The sequence below is a fragment of the Periophthalmus magnuspinnatus genome, chromosome 7 (genome assembly GCF_009829125.3).
Source record: "Periophthalmus magnuspinnatus isolate fPerMag1 chromosome 7, fPerMag1.2.pri, whole genome shotgun sequence".
NCBI lineage: Eukaryota > Metazoa > Chordata > Actinopteri > Gobiiformes > Gobiidae > Periophthalmus > Periophthalmus magnuspinnatus.
Genome location: NC_047132.1, coordinates 6,678,663 through 6,701,618, shown reverse-complemented (window position 1 = coordinate 6,701,618; position 22,956 = coordinate 6,678,663). Strand labels below are relative to the sequence as shown.

The 22,956-nt window shown below is 39.1% G+C and overlaps 3 protein-coding genes and 2 non-coding genes across 7 annotated transcripts; 1 reads left to right on the top strand and 4 right to left on the bottom strand.

The window, feature by feature from the left end:
* Positions 1-107: 107 nt before the first annotated feature.
* naca (nascent polypeptide associated complex subunit alpha) lies at positions 108-5,524 on the bottom strand. 3 transcript variants are annotated; one of them, XM_055222971.1, is made up of 9 exons: positions 5,434-5,524; positions 4,840-4,899; positions 2,115-3,863; positions 1,432-1,517; positions 1,172-1,249; positions 812-958; positions 597-725; positions 411-533; positions 108-226 (listed from the first exon to the last, which is right to left on the bottom strand). In XM_055222971.1, the coding sequence occupies exons 2-9, from the start codon at positions 4,892-4,894 to the stop codon at positions 212-214; spliced, it is 2,382 nt and encodes a 793-aa protein (XP_055078946.1). In that variant the 5' UTR covers positions 4,895-4,899; positions 5,434-5,524; the 3' UTR covers positions 108-211. The 3 variants fall into 3 exon arrangements, with proteins under 3 accessions (XP_055078946.1, XP_033825156.1, XP_055078947.1); XM_033969265.2 differs by lacking the exon at positions 2,115-3,863; XM_055222972.1 differs by lacking the exons at positions 2,115-3,863; positions 5,434-5,524 and adding an exon at positions 5,369-5,388.
* LOC117374198 (small nucleolar RNA SNORD59) lies at positions 292-365 on the bottom strand. The gene has a single exon (XR_004541625.1). It is a non-coding gene; the product is annotated as a small nucleolar RNA SNORD59 (small nucleolar RNA).
* LOC117374199 (small nucleolar RNA SNORD59) lies at positions 1,327-1,399 on the bottom strand. The gene has a single exon (XR_004541626.1). It is a non-coding gene; the product is annotated as a small nucleolar RNA SNORD59 (small nucleolar RNA).
* A 505-nt stretch (positions 5,525-6,029) lies between the features above and the next one.
* On the bottom strand, positions 6,030-11,559 carry prim1 (DNA primase subunit 1). Its single transcript, XM_033969267.2, has 13 exons — positions 11,348-11,559; positions 10,488-10,645; positions 9,710-9,816; positions 9,548-9,621; positions 8,819-8,955; positions 8,241-8,299; positions 8,031-8,140; positions 7,388-7,479; positions 7,182-7,314; positions 6,955-7,024; positions 6,560-6,663; positions 6,265-6,363; positions 6,030-6,195 (listed from the first exon to the last, which is right to left on the bottom strand). The coding sequence occupies exons 1-13, from the start codon at positions 11,454-11,456 to the stop codon at positions 6,176-6,178; spliced, it is 1,272 nt and encodes a 423-aa protein (XP_033825158.1). The 5' UTR covers positions 11,457-11,559; the 3' UTR covers positions 6,030-6,175.
* Positions 11,560-14,290: 2,731 nt separating this feature from the next.
* LOC117373310 (rho-related GTP-binding protein Rho6-like) lies at positions 14,291-22,377 on the top strand. Its single transcript, XM_033969268.2, has 5 exons — positions 14,291-14,514; positions 15,097-15,184; positions 19,384-19,493; positions 19,594-19,728; positions 20,362-22,377. Exons 1-5 carry the CDS (start codon positions 14,398-14,400, stop codon positions 20,605-20,607), a joined length of 696 nt encoding a protein of 231 aa, XP_033825159.2. The 5' UTR covers positions 14,291-14,397; the 3' UTR covers positions 20,608-22,377.
* The last annotated feature ends 579 nt before the right edge of the window (positions 22,378-22,956 follow it).

The following is a 22,956-nucleotide window of genomic DNA, read 5'->3' as shown; positions in this document are numbered from 1 at the left end:
ATTTAAGTAGAAAATCTTAAGGTAACTTTTCCACATATTTTACACTCATTTGATAATGGAAAGGTGATGTAATACATGACATCAAATGAAAACTCGTAACATTGAGAGATTTTTCAAGCCACAATTTTATTTCCATCTTGGGTATAAATTGTATAAACGAGCTTAAATTTAATCAGCAACATTTCTTCAACTTTTAGTTGATGGAGTCCCGTTACATTGTCAACTCCTGCAAGATAAAAATAAAACTTAGTTAGGCAAGTTAACAAAAACGACTTGGTCTAGACTTCAAGATTTTCTCAGGACAGATAGGGTGGCTTCAGTGAACTCAGAAGAACGAAAGTCACTGTGTTAATCATCACAGAAAAAATGTTTTATATTGTATAAAGTACAAAAAAACCCCAAAAACATACCATAATAGCATTGACAATGTCATTGTTGTTGTTCTTCAGGGCGCGTACAGCCTTCGCCCGCGACACATTTGCTTGTGACATGACGAGTTCAATGTCTTTAACTTCAACGCCAGTCTCATCAACCTTAAAACAAATAAGGCATGTTTTTAATGCTTTCATGTTACCATGAGAAACATCTCAACTCACCTCTTCTTCCTCGCTCTCTTCCTGTACTGTAGGCGTCTGTGTGTTTTCCTGGATATTTGAGACTGCTTCTCCCTGTACCTTGAATTTCTCGGCAGCAGCCAGTTGGGCTTGCTGAGAGAGATCTTCAATCTATTTGGAATTTCATATTTATTTTATTCAATTAAAATATTCAAAAACATTGTGAAAACTTAAAAAGTAATCCAACCAACAAGTACCTTAGCTTCACCGAAGACAATGTATGTGTCTGATGCAGGACTCTTGTAAACATCTGGTTTGGTGATGACAAACAAGATGTTCTTTGACTTGCGAATAGTAACTCTGGTGACTCCTGTAACCTGTCTGAGACCAAGCTTCGACATGGCCTGCAAGACAAAACCAAAAATTTGTATTAAACTTCTTTCCTAATCTGGTTTAAAAAAAAAAAAAAAATCTGACAAAGGCAATGGGGTTATAATAATGGTTTTGCTTTTGGCCCCACATCAATATATTTTTTTTGTGAGCATTAATTATATTCCTACTTTATTCTTCATTTCAATAATTGATAAGTCACAAGACCGTATTAAAAGATATCTTACCTTTCGTGCCTTCTTCTCACTGCGGCTCTGTTTGGCTTTGCTGACTGGTTCCTCGTCTATTTCAGCTGCTGCCGCAAGCTGCAACAACATTTGACTTCATAAATTCTCTAGTACAGAAATGTTAAATATTATTAACACATCAATATAAACTAGTCTCTTCTCAGGACAGTAATGGTGGCTTCAAGAAAACTCAGAAGAACGAAAGTCACTGTAAAACATCACAGAAGAGTTGATAGATGAAGTTTCAGTGGAGTACTGACCTGGGCCTGTTGCGTCTGTGTCTGTGCAGAGTCCTGCTCCTCCAGCTCAGGAACGGAGTCATCACTGTCCGACTCTGTGCCTGATCCTGGAAACCAAACAGAACCAGGTTAAAATGATAATAAACATGGATCTGACAATGTTGTGTGTGGGGCAACATCTTCTTCATCGTCTTAAGAACTTTTGGACCCAATAATGTAGATTTACTGGCAAGGTCCATCCTTATGAGAAAAAAATGCAATATTGAGTAACTTATGTTTTGGTTGTGTTACAATGATATATTTTAATGTCTTTTGACATGAGTAAGTTCAGTTATTTTCTTTTACTCATCTTGATTTACAAGTCAAACATGTCAAAGACCAGCACAAACAGGAAAATAAATCAATCACAAATATTACCCTCTTTACATAAGTCAGTTAAAAAAGTCAGACTGAGAACTTGTGATAATGATTATTACAATATTAATATTTTGTGCAGTTTTGTCCATTGTAAAATCCTAATTTCTTATGCTACATTTCATTTGTCCAAGCACACCAGGATTTTGCAAGGCCCCACCATGTCAAATAAACTATACTGCAATATAATTTGAAAACACCTAGCTCACTCTGTACCAGAACATATTTAATTGTCACCTCCAACAACAATCAGAAAAGCAGTGACACTCAAAAAAGTAAAAAGAAAATACCCTGGTCATTCTTGATCACAGGCTCCACCTTGGCAGGAGCTTTAGCTGGTGCAGGAGCAGCTGTAGGGGCAGCTTTGGGTGCAGAGACAGGCTCAGAGACTACTTCAGGCTTAAGTGGGGCAGGTTTAGCAACTGCTTCAGCGAAAGTCAGTTTGCGAGGGGCTGGATCCGCAGCAGCAAGTGCGGGTTTAGCCTCTGTAACACTGGGCTTCACGGCAGCAGCCTTGTCCACCTCAATAGGTGTTTTCACAGCTTTGACAGGGACTGGTTTCAGCTCATCGGCAGCTTTAGGCTCTGCAGCTTTTACAACAGGAGGCTGTTCGGGTGCTTTAGCCGGAGCAGGTTTAGGGACTTCAATAGGTTTTTCAGCTGGGGCAACCGTGGCAGGGGTAGGTTTAGCAACCGGAGCAGTGACAGGAGCAGGTTTTTCAGTGGGAGCCGGTTCAGCTGGGGCAGGTGCAGTGACAGTAGCAGGTTTTTCTTCAGAGGCAGGTTTAGCAACAGGAGCAGTGGCTGGGGCAGGGATTGTAGGTGCAGGGGCTGGGGCAGCGACGGGTGCTGGGGCAGGGGCAGGCGCAGCGACGGGTGCTGGGGCAGGCGCAGCGACGGGTGCTGGGGCAGGCGCAGCGACGGGTGCTGGGGCAGGCGCAGCGACGGGTGCTGGGGCAGGCGCAGCGACGGGTGCTGGGGCAGGCGCAGCGACGGGTGCTGGGGCAGGCGCAGCGACGGGTGCTGGGGCAGGCGCAGCGACGGGTGCTGGGGCAGGCGCAGCGACGGGTGCTGGGGCAGGGGCAGCGACGGGTGCTGGGGCAGGGGCAGCGACGGGTGCTGGGGCAGGGGCAGCGACGGGTGCTGGGGCAGGCGCAGCGACGGGTGCTGGGGCAGGCGCAGCGACGGGTGCTGGGGCAGGGGCAGCGACGGGTGCTGGGGCAGGCGCAGCGACGGGTGCTGGGGCAGGCGCAGCGACGGGTGCGGCGACAGGGGCTGGGATAGGTTTTTCAGCAGGTGCAGGTTTGGGTGATGTTGCCAGGCCAGCATCTCCTCTTGGAGCAGGTGCAGCCTTGTTAATGGGAATAGCTGCAGATGGAATTGGTTTAGCCTCAGATCCAACTATTGGTGTCTTTTTAACAGCCTCAATAGGGACAGACTTGGGTGGAGATGTGGCGCATTTGGGGACTTCTACAGCTGGAGGCAGAACAGGGACTTTGAGGGGCTTCACAGGGGGAATGAGTGGAGGGAGGTCATCATCAGCAGCTTTAGCTGGAACCTTCTCTTCGATTGCTTTGGGAGGACTAGTTGCCAGTGTATCTGCAAATGAGATTGGAGCAGCCACTGCAGGCTTGGAGGTCACCTTGAAGGCAGGTGGAGGCAGGACACTTTTCACAGTTGGAGAGGAGGAGATCTTCTCAAGTTCTTTTTTAGCGCTAGATTCAACAGGAGATCCTACAACTGCAGTGGGCACAAACTCTTTTTTGGGTTTGACTTGTTTGCCAGCCTTGATCACTTTTGGAGCAGAGCCATGTGCTGCAGAGGCACTGCTGGGGGACGTGGCAAGGGGAGAAAGAGCAGGTGAGAGAGGAGTAGAAGAAGTAGATTTAGGAGAAGTGGGAGAGGCAGAAGAGGCTGACATAGAGGAGCGTTTCCTTCTGCCTGGTACAGCCTTTGGTGCAGTGGCACCTTTAGGATCTTTGCCCTTGGGTTTAGCAGCACCAGCAGCTGCCTGCTGTGGGGCAGCCGGGGCAGGAGTGGCTGAAGAGGGAAATGTACGTTTAACTTTGATGATAAAGGAGACTTTGCTTCATGCGGGTTAAAGTTCTCAAATCAAGTCCATCGCTGGGGTTAAAACACACCTGCCACCACCTTTTTACAGCACCTCACACAGATGCAACAAACCAAGAACACACAGTTTGTTCCGCATACATCTGCCCTGAACGTGTTCACACAACCACAAGCTGTGCATGAGCATTATCACCACTGCTTAATTGACAGCTGACATTTGAGGCAAATACACTGTGCAAAGTGCATATAATGTTTAGCTGCATTCCCAAACCTTCCATGGAACCTTGTTTAAAGAGTTGCCTGGACATATGTAGTTTGATTGTCTTGTTCAGTGTTTATTGCAGGAAACCATACTTCCAAAAGTGGTGGACAAGCAACCCTCTAAACTCATCTTCAGCATGTGTTATACAATTTTCTAACCAGAACAAGATTGTGTACCTTACCTTAATGGGCAATTTAATATGTGAATTTAATTCATAGTATATTTGTAGAAAACTACAACACTACCTTTGCAATAGTATTTCAGAAATAATAGTGTCCAATTAATCAGAATAATATAAATTCAAAGCATTTTTAAAAGTGTGTGGTTCCAATGTTTGAAGAATTCAGTAAAATCAGTAAATGCTTACATTAGTTGAGCAAACCATGCATTCTTTACAAAATTGCTGCAACTGCAGTTCCTACACACAGACCAGAGAAATGTTGAATAGAGGTTCTGCGTTACTATTTAATGTCAATGCAAACATGTCCCACTGAGCAGAAAACAACTGTCTTAACAGATCCCCCGTGACACCTGTCATTTCACCTCAGTTACTAGATAGGACTTTAAAAGGTTAACACAATATTCTACAACGCGTTTACAAGTATATACCCCTGGGACACAGAACCTCTTTGGGCCAATATCAAAACATGCTTCAAGTTAAGTGAAACCATGGTGTACACATACCAGTCTCTGCCTGAGGCTGCTCAACTGGGACCGTTTCTGTGGCTTCGCCAGGCATGGTTGCTGCGGACAAAGATATATACGGCTATGATAATAATTCAGAAACAAAGCAGAACAATCGTTTATCTTGAGACCTATGTACATTTTCTAAGCCTGGTTTAACACTCCAGTCAGTCCTGGTGGCATGGGTAGCGTTAGCCTAATGTTATTGCATACACAGCGGGTTAGTTAGCGTTAGCATGTAGCATTATCATGATCATGCAGCTTGATCAGGGATGGGCCATGTCTGGACCTTTAATGTGACACAAGCTCACACTCTTTAAACCCATTTAACATAGTTGGAAACTGGCAACATATTGTCACAACTACACACTTGTATAGGGAAAACTAGTCTCGTGTTCCCCCATTTTGAACCGGCTATCTGTCACATATGAACACAACTTTCTAAGACCATTTTACAACATCTCACCCCCAAATCCTAGATAATAACCCCTTTAACCAAAGGCCCACACTGTACAGAAAAGCACCAAACCTTTCTTAGATAAAACGTGCGTTAAATTTTGTCGGATGAAGCTGGATTATCGCAGAGTTACTCACCGACTTGGGTCGTTATATCCAAGATGGCTGTAAGAGAGAACTTCTGACCCCAGTTGCGCGACCATATCCGGTTTGAAGAGGCATGTTTTAGTTCCGGGGGATTTAAAGGGACAAGGCATGAATCAACGAAAATATTAAAAAGTAGTCGATTATTTCTTCCAAAAATATTAATGCTACTTGGATTAATTTACATTTTATAATGGGGTTAGGGGACAATGCAGAAGTAACATCAGGTGCCATAGTGCCAAGCTGACACTAAACTGATTTTGTACATTATATGAATTTCTGTCCTCCTCAATATTCATATCTTACCACTGTTGTCTGTTAGTAGTTTTTTAGTGCCGTTTCTGCTCATCTACTCTGTTTTAATCCATACATTCTCACTCTGAATATTGAGGTCTGGATGAGAATCAATCCATAAATTTTTGTTTCTAAAACATAAAACTGTATTTTTATCTGGACAGTAATTTACATTATTACATTAATCAATTTTACAACATTTAACAGCTATTACAGATCTGCTGATGTGTAACAGTCATATTGCCATCCAAGGTAATGTGGACAGTGCAAAGAAACACTGTATGATACAAATTCTATAATTATCAAAACAAGATTTATTTTACAGTTAAGACACTTACAAAATATTGGTAGAACAGTGACAAGATGTTTAAACATGGCCCAACACCAATATGAAACATAGATGCATTTTAATGATCTTGCCAGTGCTTCTTTTTGACCACATTTAAAATTCTTTCTGAAGATCTAAAACAGAAGAGATAAAGATTAGATAAATGTCTGTGTTTTTGTAGCATTTTTATTTCCATAACTTACCACTTTTTCTGAGAAGCTCTCCTTTCCAAGATCGGGCAACATCATCAAGGAACTGGTCAAAATATCTAACATACTTGGCCAAACTGGTTCTTTTATAGTCTGCAATAAGATAATAAAACAAGGTGTCAACTAAAAATCAAAATGTAAACAAGCATTGAGCACAAGCGCCAACTTTTGCATGATGCCGCTGACAACATAATCCACCACAAATCTCAATTAAGGTTAGAATATTTTGGAAAATATCCTCCTTGCTCAAATTTCTAGTTCTTTCAGTGAAACAGACACAGCCCAGTACCTCTAATTTTCCGTCTCTCCACTGCATCCTTTTCATTTTCCTTGTCATCAACTTTTTCATCGTCTTCTCCGGGTTTGGGGCGATCCAGCTCCTCACAAATTAAACTACATGGAAGCAAAAGGCACATCAAATCAAACGTGTCATGTCTTGGCTCCATAGTCTGGAAAATTACCACAATACCCATATAACATGAAACTAATAATATTGCCAAAATTCTATGGTCTTCCATTTGACAGGTTAAATATGCAAAAGATGTCATTTTTATTTTTCCTTTTACTAATTTGACGTAGTTTTCTTGGTACATGGTTTTTGTAATACAATATTAGCTTTGTAATTTTGAAAATCACCTTTTGAAATCATTATGCAGCTACACAAGACAAAATACTGTCACTAACCTGATTGTGGGCACAGCAAATGGATCAAATTTCTCTAATTCCTTCAGGTCAATGGGAACTGAAATGCGGCCTGATAAAAAAAAATAAAAAAAAATCAAGAAAATAATAATTGCAAATTATAGGGCATGTCAACAATGAGAATAATTAATAATTTAGAATTATTATTGAAAAAAAAAAGTTATACAAGATAAAAAATGTTATGTTATGTTATACATGATATTACCAACCTGTTTTGGGATGGACACTGAATGGGCTCTTCAGTAAATGGTTGACTCCTTTACTGACATTGACATCAAGGCGTGGGTAGCAATACTGCAACATGATTTCTTTTTCAAAATGATGGCTCTTCTTGTTAGCACCCTAAAGAACTTTATACATTTTAGAAATTCAATGGCGATTAATCATAAAAATACAGCTTGGATGTGGATGTCACCTTGTTTTTCTTGGCATAGTCTCTGATTAATTTCCAGCGAGTTTCTGGCTTCTTCTCATTCTGAAAGTCCTGCTGTAGTTCTTTTCTTACATGTATGAAGTTAAGGGGCAGTTTACATTAAAACGCATTGTAACACTATATGCATTAAACAGTACGGAACTTAGCACATGTGGTTGTGGGGCCTTTTCCCATTAATTTCCCTTCTTGAAAAATCCATAAATCAAAAGTTAAAAGGAATGAAAAAGGTAAATTAACAACAAAGTCCCATAACAAGATTAAGTTAATTACAATAAAAAACATGCTTGATTTCATGGAAACAATTTTTTACTTTTCTTTAATCGAGTTTCAGATTATTCTTTTAAATGGAATGGTTTCTAAATGTTAGTTACTCAATAGCTGATTTGCTTCTGACAAGCTTATAAATCCATAATGTGTTTCTGAAGGCAATGAAATGTACTCAGAGTTAGGTGAGCACTGATCAATTCCATTTTAAGGTTGCATAACATAAAAATATAAAATACAATGTATATAAAATAACAGGGTTTTCATAATAACCATAGTACCATAACTTATTTTAGAAGACAAGACTTGTTAAATTGTATAAGAAGACAAGTCAGTATTTTCAAGGTTTGTTTAAGGATATCTTCTGGTACAAGGGCTAGTACTTTGTCTAATGTCTCTTTTCGCCCAAGGATGTCTTGTTCGTGTAGTGCGTATCGGCTGAAGTACCGTTCCACCACTGTAAGGGACTCCCTGGGGAGACATGGACAATAGTTTTAGTTGTTCCTTTGATTTCAAGAAAAATACTATTACTAATACTATACACATAAGCAAAAATTTTCCATAGACATACTTGATGAACGGATGAATTGGATCAGACAGAATCACCTTTTTCACTGTGTCTTCACCACCCTGTAACACACAATTTGAATATAATAAGCATTAAGTTTAATACCATAATTTGGAACATTCCAGACAAAGAAATAACATCTCCATGGAGACTCCACCGGAAAAGTGACATAAAGTACCTTTAAAGATGCCGATCCTATTTTACTGTAATGTGTACTTCACATAATACAAAGGATGTAACTTTTTTTTTAAATTCATCTTGTCAATAATCAAGATTATATAAACATCATCACTCCTCAGCTTAACATTACTATCAGAAAGCATTGCATTTAGCTAATTCTCCACAGTGTTCGCTCTCCAAGTACCAGTTATTAAAGGTACTGAGAGGCTATCAATTTAAAGCCACAGTATGTAAAAAAAAAAAAAGAAAAAAAAAAGAAGCTAAAACATGTGTCCTTCCTCTGAACACGCTTGCAGCTTCATAAACCTGACACTTACTTGGTCTGGAGGAGAGCTATCAGAAAGTTACATAATGTACCTTTAAAAAGTATCTGTGTAAAAATAAGTTGGAGGGATTCCTACCTTGACCAGACTGAGGTACTCGGCCACAGCGGAACGAGCCGCCACAGACAGCTTCCGAGCTGCTTCATCACAAACCCAACAGTGGATACCTCTCCTCCCAGAGTAGACCCACAACAGGTGCTGGAAGCCAAAGTCCTCTGGAAATATCACAGCAAAACAAAAAAAAATATAATGTATTTTGTAATAAAATATAAGAATACAACATTTCAGAGGAATTGCTTATCTTTACCATTTCATTTAGGAATGTAGTAATAGAGAGTAAATACTCAAAAATCAGTAGAGGAGGGTAGAGTAGCTACATTATAAGAAGTAATAAAGACAAAGTAGTAGTTCGAGAAATTCCTCAAGTAAGTGTAACTGTAACTGTTAAGCAGTAATAGTAAAGCTAGACCTCAAAGATTAGAAAAAAAGTAAATTGAAGGAGCAGTGAAAGATATTAAAATGTTCAAATGATTTAATATTGTCAACACAAAGCTTTTGTCACTTACAGACTTACAATGTTGAAGAGAGAGAACAAAAACCTTTACTCAAGTAAGAGTACTGCTACACTGTTAAGATATATTACTCAAGCAGGAGTAAAAGTAGTAAAAGTAACAAACTACTTTAGAAAATGTTTACAATGCTTAGGCTTTACATAGAAAGCTTGTATTCATAATTTTAACATTAACACATTAATATAATATAAAAAGAAGAATAATTTTAAAATTGGTTAATAAATTACTCCCAAACCTCGCAGAGCTCTATCCAGAATACGGATTGCAATGGTCATTAAGGTCCAGCACTTTGAGCAGATGTCCGCAGCACTGAAATGAAATCAATATGTCCAAGTCACCACATGTACAGAAGACAATCAGTGTATGAGCAGAGGGGAAACTTTACATTTATTTTTACCTGCAGCAGCTTCGGACGTCGTCATAATCCGTCATATCGATATCAAACACCAGCTCCTTCTCTAGAGCCTGAAAGCTCCCAGACTTCACTGTGTTGTGCTGGTTTGGCTGTGGATCAAACACATAATACTTTAACAAATAAATACTTTCATTACAGTCCTCTTTACCCTATATCTGTGACATTATTGACCTTATTCTGCTCTGCCCAATTTTACCTATAAATGCTGCTTAACTGCATTTTCTTTTTGGTGGCACTTCTGGTTAAGCGAAATTCCATTCGTATCAATGCAGCTAAAATATGATAACATAGAGCTGTGTAAATTGTTCAATGTTCTTATGCACCAACAAGTCAACAATACATTGATTTTCTGAGAGGCTCCAAAACAGCTTTGTAGTCTGTATAGAACGTATCCGCTGTTTGCGAATGGCAATGGATGGTGCCCATAGTAATTTCCAGAATAAGATGAATACTAGTTATTGGATTTATAATTACCGTACTAAAGAAATTAAAGAAAGAAGGCATGATAGGGGGTACCTAGAGTGTGAGACAACTGAGTCAAACTTGGGACAAAAAAGATTGTAAACAACTGCCTTATATACTTACAACAAACATACATGTCATTAAAGGGCAGTAAAACTAGATACAAATTATTATAATCACATTAAATTACTTAGGCCATGATTTGAAGAACAAATAACAACAATTGTAATAATTGTAATAATTCAATGAATTGCACATGCACTGTCATGTCAGTTTATATAAAATGACATCACTATACCCTGTGGCTGTACACGGCTCCGATGTCGATCTTGTAGGGGTTCATCTTCTGCATTTCTTTCTCCAGTTCGCCCTGAGTGGTGAAGGACTGGTAGCGTACATAAATATCATCTTTGAGAGTGAAGGAAAACTCACGATTCTGGAAATAATTCTTTTGGACTGTGGAGAAAAAAACAAAACACAGGAAGCTTCAATTATTATGCTGTCACGGAGACATATTGAACAGGATAAAACAATATTTGACATTTAACCTGCAGATAGGGCTGTTTAAATTGTCAACCCCAATAACTAAGGCATGCTTGTTTAAAAACTATGGCAGCTTAACACGTGTAAGTATCTGAAATGAATCTTTCTCTCTGTCATGCGAGTTATGTCATATTTCTGGAGAAGGGCCTGCAACCTGGTTGTCTCGAGGTTGCAACCTCTGTCTTGAGAATATATCGCTTTGCCTAGAATGCATTAAACTTCCAACTTGCATTACACGTGTTTTTAGCGCCACAGATATACCTTAAAAACAACCATTCTTATTGTGAGTTGGGTCACCTCTCCACAGACATGAACTGTAACTTGGTCTGGTGGGGCCACTTACTTTTCTCCATGTAGTTTAAGATAATTTCAATGCTACACTGTAGAACAAAATCCCGAAACCTGCCCTGTAACAATATTTCGACATTACCAACTCTTTTACTTTGTAACTTGTTTACTAGGGAAAAAAAAAACAATATTGATGTTATTTTGACAAAGGACTATAAGAGATTAAAACTGTTTATTCCTCAATTAATTAGGCGTATCTATTCATAATTGATAAGATTTGTAGGGAGACATAAAATACATTGAACACATTATCTTCTATGCACTTACCTCCTCCATAGTTTAGCCAGCGATAATACTGTGCAAAGGGGAACAGACGCCGATAGTACAATGGTAGCAAATCAGGAAGAGAAGCCGGGTCGTAATCTAAAGTTAGCATGGCTTTAACTTTAATAAAATATCCTATATCAAAACTAAATAGAACAAAAAACGAATGCTGACAGTCTGATGCTGCTGTGTTTTGCTACGACGCGGGAAAAGACAGAAGGAAACGAGGCAACCAATGAAATCTCTGCTACGTCACAAACACGGAAATAAAAAAAACAAACAGATAAACAATTAATTTAATTTGTATTTTGCTTCTATTCATCGTTCTCTCTATTACTAGTTTATCGCTCTATCTTTTGACATTTAGCTGTACACATTAATTAGATTAAATTTTTTGGACGTCTTCTCTAACAACCGCAGCTGAGCATTAGAGAACTCTGGGAAATGTAGTTTTTGACTGACAGGGACCGCACATTGTTTTGTGGAAGCAGTTTGTTATCACTAATGTAAGCACTAATATGAAAACCTTCGTGGCTATTTACAGAAAAGTATAGGCTATTTAAATGACATCTACTCATTTAATCTAACTCAGATGTATGCAACTCTCAATGTAAGCACCTGCACGTGGTTGTTGTTGCCTGGTTATTTTTCAGGCCACCCCCAGAGGGCAGTAGACAGCTAGTGAAAACTGTCTATGGCAATGAGCCTGTTATCATGACTTAACAAGTGAGTTTTCACTGTTCTGCTAGACAAAACACATTTTAGTTATTCTGTACATGTAGGCGTATTTTCGCTTCAGGCTATGTGACAGGCAGCCCTGGTTACTCCAGATTTGATATCTAGGGAGATTTTAGCCTAAATCTTTCATAACATTAGTCCAAGCCAAGATGATGAATACAGCCCAAAATACCCAAATGAAGGGTAGTTTTTGACTGAATAATAACTGCATTGTATCGGCTGATACTTTGGCTATAACACATTTTAAAAGACTAAACTCCAATTACTCAATATCTGCAGTTTATTGCCTCTGCTGAGGTTATTGAGCCTCTGTGACAGAGAACCAATCACTTTGGTCTCCACTCAGATTCACAGCCTAAAGTCAAACGAGGACATGCATTGTCTGTGTCTGTCATGTTACATTTTACTGAACAGACCTCCTCATGCTTCACGTGCTTCGTGTCCTGATCACTGACACTATGAGTTTCTTGCTACATTTTCTCGAAGAAGCCATCTGCCCTCCTCAGCTCAGCCAGCAGTTCTGTGCTGATTGTACATGTAAACATATGTTGACAGATCACTGAGTAGATTTGACAGTATTATATTTAGGTTAGGCCACAGATGCTGTATTCTTTGTTTTATCAAACAAGCTTGCCAACTGTAAGATTTCTATGGGCCACTTTGAAGGGGATACTTGGTGTTATTTCATACATTTATCAGAAAACTGTATTTTGAGACAGAACTCATGAAACAAGTCTAATAAACCAAAAGCCTCTCTGATGATGATAAAAATAAGAAGAGATTTATGTTATGGTATTTATTTATTTATATTTTATGTATGTATGTATGTATGTATGTATGTATGTATGTATGTATGTATGTATGTATGTATGTATGTATGTATGTATGTATGTATGTATGCATGTATGTATTTATTTATTTATTTATTTATTTATGTTTTATTATCTTTAAGGATGTTCAGGTACATAATAAATCAACTGAGTGAGTTGCTATTTTAACACTTGAGTTAATAATAGCCTTGATGTTACTCCAAAGAGATTAGGAAATCTGGAATGTTTTTTATGGTGTAATTTTCCCTCTTCTAATCCGGGCAATGCTGTAATCTATCGTTCTCCATCTCTTTCTCAACCCCCTCTTTCCCTCCCTCTTCTTTCCATCTCTCTTCCCTTTCCAGTTTCTTCTCTCCTTCTCCCTCCTGTCTCTCTCTTTCTACCCTCCTTCTCCCACCCTCGCTCTCTCTCCCCTCTCTTTTTTCTCTCTTTCTCTTTCTCACACTCTCGCTTTATCCTTCTCCCCACTCCCATTTTATTCTTTATCCCCCATCCCCCCTACTCCTCTATCATTTCTCCCCTTTCTCTCCCTGCCCTGCCCCCTTTTCTCACTCTCCTCTTCTCTCTCTGCCTCTCTGTCTTTCTCTCTCTTTCTTTCTCTCTGTCTTTCTCTCTCTCTCTCTCTCTCTCTCTCTGTGTGTCTCTCTGTTTCTGTCTCGCTCTCTCACTCTGTCTCCCTCTCTGTCTCTCTCTGTCCTCTCTCTACCTCTCCAGCCCTCCCCCTCTCTCTCTCTCTCTCTTTTTTCTCTCTTTCTCTCCCTCTCTGTCTCTTTCTGTCCTCTCTCCACCTCTCTACCCCTCCCTGCTCTCTCTCTCTGTCTCTCTCTTTCTGTCTCTTTCTTTCTTTCTTTCTCTGTCTCTCCCCCCTCCCTCTCTTTCTCTGTCTGTCTCTCTCTTCCTCCCTCTCTCTCTCTGTCTATGTCTGTCTCTCTCTCTCCTCCCTCTCTTCCTCCCTCCTTCCCTCTCTCTCTCTCTTACTCCCTCTCTCTCTCTGTCTGTGTCGGTCTCTCTCTCCCTCCCTCTCTTTCTCTGTCTGTCTCTCTCTTCCTCCCTCTTTCTCTGTCTGTGACTGTCTCTCTCTCCCTCCCTCTCTTTCTCTGTCTGTGTCTGTCTCTCTCTTCCTCCCTCTCTCTGTCTGTCTCTCTCTTTCCTCCCTCTTTTCCTCCCTCCTTCCCTCTCCCTCTATTCCTCCCTCCTTCCCTCTCCCTCTCTCTCGCTGTGAGTGTCTGTCTCTCTCTCTCTCTCCTCTCTCTTTCCCTCCCTCCTTCCCTCCCTTCTCTCTCTCTCTCTGTGTGTGTGTGTGTGTGTGTGTCGCGCTGCTCGCTCATTGGTTGCCTGGAGAATATAAAGTTCCGCAGTGGCTCCTGACTGATGAGCCTTCAGTCCTGCTCTGCCGCTGCACCATCACCCAACTTTATCACCATCATTTTTGCACCATCTTTTTTCATTTCCTCGTCTTTTTACACTCACAGATTTGATTTTAAAATGAAGGAACGCAGAACTCAGCCTTTTGTGGCGCGGTGTAAACTGGTTTTGGTCGGAGATGTCCAATGCGGTAAAACTGCCATGTTACAAGTGCTGGCAAAGGACTATTACCCAGAGGTAGGACAACATGTTACACTCTACTTTACAAACTGTGGATTTAGATTTAGGCTGCATACATTTTTTATATAAGCCTATTTTTACCTATTGATTTCATTTACAATTTGTGTTATTTATAATTATTATACATTTATCAGATACTTTGTCTTCTCCTGTGATGCATGGTTTATCTGTGAGGTTTTATTTAGTCTGTTTATTTTTAAATTTAGGCAAAAACGATATTTGAACCAAGCTAAAAATATCTTATGTGGTCAACTTTTTTGATCCACTAGCTAGAAATTATAGACTGTTTAAATGGAGTAGTTATACAGGACTTTTTATGCAGTAAACATAGAAATATTATAAATACACTTATAATAGGATGAATTCAAAGGAGAAGATTAATAATAGTAGTAATATTTAGTTAGAAAATACAGTGCCAAACAGCCTTTTAGGTTTACACCATTGAAGTCATTGAACTCCTATTTACCAGCACCACACACTGAAAGATCACAGACAAAAGATAACACAAAATGACTTTCTGCTGCAATAATGAATATCCTGCCTAATTTGAATCCTTGACTATATCTTGATGTTTTGCAGACCTACGTCCCCACAGTGTTTGAGAACTACACAGCCTGTTTAGACCTGGAGGAGCAGAGAGTGGAGCTTAGTCTCTGGGACACGTCAGGTGAGCAGGGTCCTTCATCATGTTTCCTAACTACTACTAATACTTCCAAGTATAATGTCTGGAAAGTACTTAGGTCTTCCTGCAGTACTTTTCTTTCTCTTTCACTTTACTTTTGAATGCTTGGATTATGGATTGGATGCCCTCTGCTGGCAACAGTGTACAGTGAAGCATCTTGATTATGAAATGAAGGATTTGCTGCAGGGCTTTTATCAACATGGCACTAATAGAAAGATATTTTATAGTGAAAGAATTTTTATTTAAACATCTTACATATATGAAACAAAGCATTTATATCTCAGAAAGCAATTTTATCAAACAAGACTAGTTATACTGCATATGACAACACACTTCATGAAAAACGGCATAATAAAATTTTGCTAAAACTCATGTTATAAGTGTTACCTAGCAACCATGCTGTAAACAAGGGCCAAAACTCATCTGATTTACACAATAGTTATGATCTGATGACTAAAAACACCTTTATTCAAGTAAGTCAGACGTGCTTAAACATACACAAAAGAAACAGAAGAAACAGACACAGAGAAATACTTGTTGGTATATACAACACACAACAAAAAAGTAAATGTATTGTATTCGTAAAAGCCTTGGTTCTGACTTTGACCCGTGGCTAAACCTGTTGCCCTTCCTCTCTGCACCTCAGTCACCCAGGAGCCAAGCCATTCACAGTAATGAACCTCCTTGTTTACACAGACGACATTATCTGTCAATGTTGTTATTATGATTCAATTAAATGAGCGCTGGGTGTGAAACTTGACAAGACTGGCTCTCAGCAGACATGCAAATAAACTATGTTACAACTGATAGTGAATCATAGATACCAAATGGTTAACTGGCATAGCTTACAAACTATATTTACACAGTGGGTGTAAAGATGTGTGTCACTGTTATGCATGGTACTTGTCTGGTAACTCATTTTTATTTGTTTTAGACATACAGTATTCCTAGTTAAGTCCAAGTTTACTCCATTTAATATTATCTTGTATAAGCTATAACTGACACCCAGATACTACTTTATACAAACCCTAGTACCAAAACGAGATACTCAACTCAAATACAGTCTTCTATTTTGTTGAAAATTGCATTATTATTTGTTTGTCATTGTGCAACTGTTAGGAGCAGATCTTGAGTAAGTCTGGGGCAGGACTAGTTGCCGCTAAACAAAAATTTCAAATCTGATTTTACTAAGGAATTGAAATGTGATTTTCAACATTAAATTGTAGTACTTTTTTAATTTTCCCATGTGGCCTTATATCTGTGTAATCTCTCAGTCATCCAGGTAGGTTCCATAGTGGTTCTTGGGTATATATGAGTATCTATGAGTATCTACTTTTAATACTAGTTTTAGCATTAATTACCATCTAATTTTCAGTACTTTTGACAACCCATGTCAGGACTACCTTAGCCTTACCTCCACCATCATATTACTGGGCCTATTGGCTGCTGTGTTATCTAAAAGCTTTACTACTACTACATTGGCACGTTCCCACTGGGTTATGTAAAGCAGCATATTTTAGATTTGGGAGGCTGGTCAGAGGAAGTGTCCCGTTGCCAGTTGGCCTTCAGAGGGGTAGCTCACAGCGGAGAGGGGGTTCCTGGTCCATGTAGGGGGTGGAGTAGGCTCTGGGTGTCCGTGACCAGAAGGCACAAACCAGACAAGCTGAGCAAAAAGATATGACCTCGACTCTGCCTTATACTGCCTGCAGATTTAAAGAGCTTATGTAACGGACTGTAGAAACTCAACTTAGAATTATTCTCCTATCTCCCATGAAAAATGCACTGGGACATTGTATAATCTAACATCACATACCGTAAGTTAAAAGATCTATATATTAATAGTGTAAAAAGCAATTGAAATGTTATATTGGGCAAAATTATTATTAGTAGAATCTACTTTTGATCCAACAGTTATTTATTTTTTTGCTACCATTATAAGATTCACGTTAAATCTGGACACATGTCTTTGCCATTGCAGGATAGAACTAGTGCCTTGGCAAAAGCTGATCCATCTTCTCTTATTTTTATACAGTACTTCAGTTTTAATTGGGTGATAGTGCAGTTTTCTAAAAGTTAAAGAAGTCTGGCCTCTCATCCAAACTTCCTGGATAACTATTATTCACAGACATTGGCGCAGTGGGTTAGGAATACACCCACTCACCAAAGGTTAGTCAGTTCAATTGTGGAGTTGGCTAATATCAATTTTGTCTTGCTCTTGTAGCTCGACAACAAACATTTGTCAGGGTACTGTAAATTTATATAAATATTTGTTTTAATCTATGGCAAAACCCACACATTGAAGTTAAGTTGTAGTAAAGTTCACAATTAAACTTTTCACTTTTGTTAAACTAACAAACTGTCTTTATTCAAATATGATATAATTTGTTGGTATCGATATATATGAAAAATCCTCCGATATTGATCAAATATATTGTCCATTCCTAAACATCACCCTCTATAGCACAATATATCATCTACTCTACATTATATTTGTGAATGCTTGCTGCTAATTAAGTTATAAAGTGGTACCAAGTAATCCTTTCAGTCCCAATACATATTGATCAAAACTGGCTTCCATGATATAAAATAACCAGCTCTTGTATTTTTTGTATCCCTTTGTAGAGGTTTTGTGAGTGTTATGTTGTGTGGAGGAGGCTGTGGGTGCTGCTGAAGTTATGTCCTTTCAGATCAGCCTTCTCTTTCTGCAGCCTTACATCACCCAGTGCTCTCTGTTTCCAAAAGCGTATCAATAAAGTTTCAGTTGTATAAGATGGCCTATTTTTTCAGAATAGAGAAGCCTGGGGGGAGCACACATTGAAGAAAATAATAGAATGGCTTGTTTTGTAAAGTACAATTTGACGATTGGTTAGTTGGTGTAATCAAATGAAGGCTTATCCTGACTCCATTTACTACCAAGTATTGTATTTAATGAAAATATCCAAGTCCATTTAGGATTTTAGATCGAAATAATCAAAACCCAGATATGTAAATAACACTAAAACCATAAATATATGTTTTTTGGTCCTGTTTAACCACTCAAAAAGTCGATTAAGTTACTGCATACTTATATTTGTAGGGATGGCACAATATAGATTTATTTTTCCGCTGATATGAGTATTCGGTGTCTTGCTGTTGTCGTATTTGCCAATATATCAAGATTTCAAAATCCATGGCAAGGTCCAGAAATTGAAATAAATATGTTGTTAACATCACTAAAGAATGACAAAATGTATTTTCTTGGCTATGATATAATGCTGTACTTTTCATGATCATATAGTTTAACTGACAATATCTTAAATGAAAACTTTCCCTGATATTACCTTGCACTAAAATCCCTACATCATTCCTACATGTACGCTTTTAAAATTCCCAGCCTGTAACTTTCCACCTCTCTCAGACACCTGCCTAGAGCATTGTTCATTGAAATATGAGCACATTTTAGAAGTATATATTTGTAAAGAATTAGTAGAGGTCATATTTAGTCCCCAGTGGCAAAAACAGGAAGTGAATCTGTATTGTTGGAGTGTGGGGATGATGAAGCGGACATCCTCGTTCTCTTTATAGTGCTTCCTTTGAGAGATACTTAGTATAGCGTAAGCATTGTGGACATAACCCATTTCCTTGATAACTCGTGATAATATGATGAGTAGATTGTTGATTAAGTATGGGAAAATGTCAAAATAACTTTATTGGAATGCGGACAGGAAAGTTTGATTCGTGCTTGTGTAACAGAGGGAACTTTCACCAACTGTGTGAGAGGGCGGGAGGCGCTGTTTGCTCTCTTATCACTTTGGCATGGGGGATCTGTTTGGGAATGGAGTGTTGCATCAGACCAGAGTCACTTTTAGTTTTTCTTTTAACACTTTTTGTCCGTCCAACATGGCCATTTTCAAAAAGTACAGCATGTGAGAAGATAAAGCTGTGAAAACAAAACTTAAAGGTCCATTATGTTACTTTTCTGGTGGAGGGTACCAGCTTGTCTCCATGGAGATGTTGTTGCTTGGCCTCAGATGTTGCACAGTATAGCATTAAACTTATCTATTTGTATTCATTCAATTACAGCTGTTCTTATTGCTCAAAACATACTCGGGGTCTTTTAATCATGTTCCAAATATCAAATGAACTTATTTTTTGTCAGGGATCTATTTAAAAGTAGTTTGTATCATTTTTGTTTCTTTTTGCAGGTTCTCCATATTACGACAATGTGCGTCCTTTATGCTACAGTGATTCAGATGCTGTCCTCTTGTGTTTCGACATCAGCCGACCAGACACAGTGGACAGTGCATTGAAAAAGGTATGTGAATAAACCACTTAGTTAAAATGGTAAAAATGTTAAATGAATCTGTTTAAAACACAGTAATAATGGTGTTACTATACTTTTTGTTTTGTTTTAGTGGAAAACAGAGATCCAGGACTTTTGCCCAAACACACGTATCCTTCTCATCGGCTGCAAGACAGACCTCCGAACAGACGTTTGCACTCGGATTGAGCTGTCCAATCAGAAGCAAGCGCCCATCTCATATGAACAGGTGACCACAATGATACTGTCAGGGCTGTGCTCCAGGTTTAGATTCATCAAACTGAGACTAAGTTCAGACCAAATTCACTCTTAGTTTTGACCTCTAGTTGACACGGTTTAATTCTGGTTTAGTTTTGGTTTATTCTTACACCTGGCTGAGCCTGTTTTTTCTGTTTAGTCCTGACTTGTTTTTTAAAACTGATATGCTTGGATCTTTTTTAATAAGAGGTCTACAGTCAGTCTTCTGACTGTAAAAGTGGAACAGTCACTGAAGTAAATTAATTCACTATGATTGATTGACATCAGTCAGCTGAACGTTCCCTCCATCTATGTCATCAATATACAAAATTCCATCCAAAATGCAGAGACAATTTACACATTTTCAACATTAGTTTAACAAAATATTATCATATACATTCTATCCTTCAAATAATAACTAGTGTGCAGATTTGTAAAATGTCACGGATGTCACATCTGTTGCTCATATCCAACCAGAAACTAAATGGTCAAACTAGGGAAAACTAGGCAATATTTTAAGATAAATATGTTAATACATTTTAGTGAAATGAGTTGTCAAACGCACTATATGCACTTTAATTTGACTTTCATTTTAACTTAACTTTGTTGTAATTGGTCTCTCCAGGGCACATCATTGGCCAAACAGTTGGGAGCAGAGACGTACCTGGAGTGTTCCGCATTCACGTCAGAAAAGAGTATCCACAGTGTTTTCAGGACCGCGGCTCAAGCTTGTATGAACAAACTACAACCCTCCAACAAACCCAGCCCAGTGCGACGCCTATCCAAAAGACTACTACATCTGCCCAACAAATCTGAGCTCCTCTCCTCCTCCTTCACCAAGGACCGCTCCAAAAGCTGCTCTGTCATGTGAACAGTTACAAGCAATTCAGTGTATTTTTGTATAGCCCAAAATCACAACAGCAGTCGCCTCACAGGAGTTAATAAAATAATCAATTTGACCAACAGAAAGTTAGAAAATCAAATTGGTCAATAACAGATATGCTGATTAAACAACATTCACAGGAAACAAGCAAATGGATAACTGTCCCAGCGCACCCCTTGTCCTTAGACCCTCCAAAAAAAAACAAAAAAACCCCAAACATTTTGAAAAAGACAAGCCTTGAGGAGAACCACAGGGGAGGACAGATCCAGTCCAATAGACGGACAGGGACAGACAGCAGATGTGTTCAGGACTGAAGTATGTCCATTATGCAGATGTGTTAAATAATTATAGACGCGCAAAGAAAAGATGTGCAAGGAAAGAATAACTATATAATCTGTACTAGAGGTTGATTTATTGTACGGAGACAGAGATAAAAGTATCATCTTTAATATAACCTAAATAATTAATATCTAGTATCACACTGGGAGCATAGCAGGTGTTCTTAAAAAAAATGTGTTGTGTCTAAAGAACGAATCATATGTTATACTCAGAGGTGGTTGTAAGCAGTGCATTCATCAGCATTTAAATAACAGCATTTAAAATCATATAACAGATTTGATTAGTGTAAATTTTCTTAAGGTCACATTGAGAGGGGTGAAACTGAAATGACAAACCCAGACAGTAACAGAGGGGCAGATAATGAGGGCTACTTACAAGAGAGCTATCATAATTCATCCACTGAGGCTATAGTTGGTGATGGGGAACATGGATGTAGCGTGCAGTATTGGTTTGTGAAGGCAGTGGGAGGAGGAGGAGGGGACGGAGGAAGAGAAGAGCACATCCTCAAGAGCTGCACCGTGAGTCAGCAACATTCACACGAGTCTTAGGCGCGACCAAAACAAAAGAGCCACTGTGGAGAACAACTAGCTGCAAGCTATTTATGTATGAGGCGTTTATGTGAGCAGGACAGCACCAACGCTAATGTTTGTTACTCAATATAAAACACATGCTAAAGGTGTGGGATTGCTAATGACTGGATTATTCTGTGTGATTTAACTGCAGATGTGTTTTGGTTGTTACTGAGCAGGTCTGTAGAGGACACAGGCAGGTCCTGTATGAGGGATTTTATTCCCTTTTATCAAAAGTATCAAAAGTAGTGTTAGTTAATTATTCCTACATGTCTCCAGTCACATGCACACATTATTATTGTACAGTTGTTACTAATGCGCTTTATTGAAGAGTGTCTTATGGCTTCACTGCTGACAGAGGGGCGGATAAAGGGAGGATGATTTGGAGGTCTGAGTTCTTTGGATGCACAGAACACTGGAATTTAACGTGTTGCTTAGCAACGGAGGAGCCGGGCAGCTCCTGTCTGAGAGGGCGCCTCGTATTTGTAGCACAAGCCCCAGTGAAGCGCGGGTCGGACAGAGAGACTGTTGAATATCTAGAGTTTAACTGTTTGAACTGCGGCGGCTGTGAGTGGGCTGCTCGGTGCAAAGATGCATCTAAAACAATCATGATTTGTTTCTGCAGTCATTTTACTGTCGATAGATCAGACCATTCTTCTGGCTCCTGTTACAGTTTGTCTTTTGTTATTTAAATTAATTTAATGTACAGACTGTATCTCCTCTGAAATGCACCAGAAGAATGCTACTGAAACTGAAACAGATATTTGTACAAATGTAATATTAAGTATTGTCTGCTGTAATGCTATTTCAGTTTGTATGTTTATTTAAATAAAAACAGATGTTAAGTTAATTCTGCAGTGTGCATTAGACTGGATTTTATCACTCTAACCTACTTTTGTCACTGAGTCATGTGCACTGAACTGATTACAGACCGGATGATATGGGGAATCATCACATTCAAGGTTCAGCTATGCTTAATATCTGTTTTGTCTGGTCAAGATAATGTGTGTATTTGTAGGTCAAATGAGCCACAGTTCACAGTGTGTGTGCGTGCGGGTGTGTGTGCACATGTGTGTGTGTGTGTGTGTGTGGGGGGGGGGGGGGGGGGGGGGGGGGGGGGGGGGGGGGGGGGGTGGAGCCCTGATTATGATACGACAGAGACTCTGTGTGTCTGATGCATCACTGAAGCATGAAAAGAGCCTGGAGTCAATACAATGCAAGATTTAAATGCACAACACTGTATGTTTAGACATATTAACAAATTCAAATGGTTTCTGACCCATATAAAACAACTATTTTAATACAAAGTTGACAGTATAAAAATGTCTAACAGTACTGATATAAGCCCTCTTCTGGACATAGATTTGGTAATATAAAAATATATATAGCCTACATAAACATCTTCTCTGGGTTCATTGCGTTAACATTA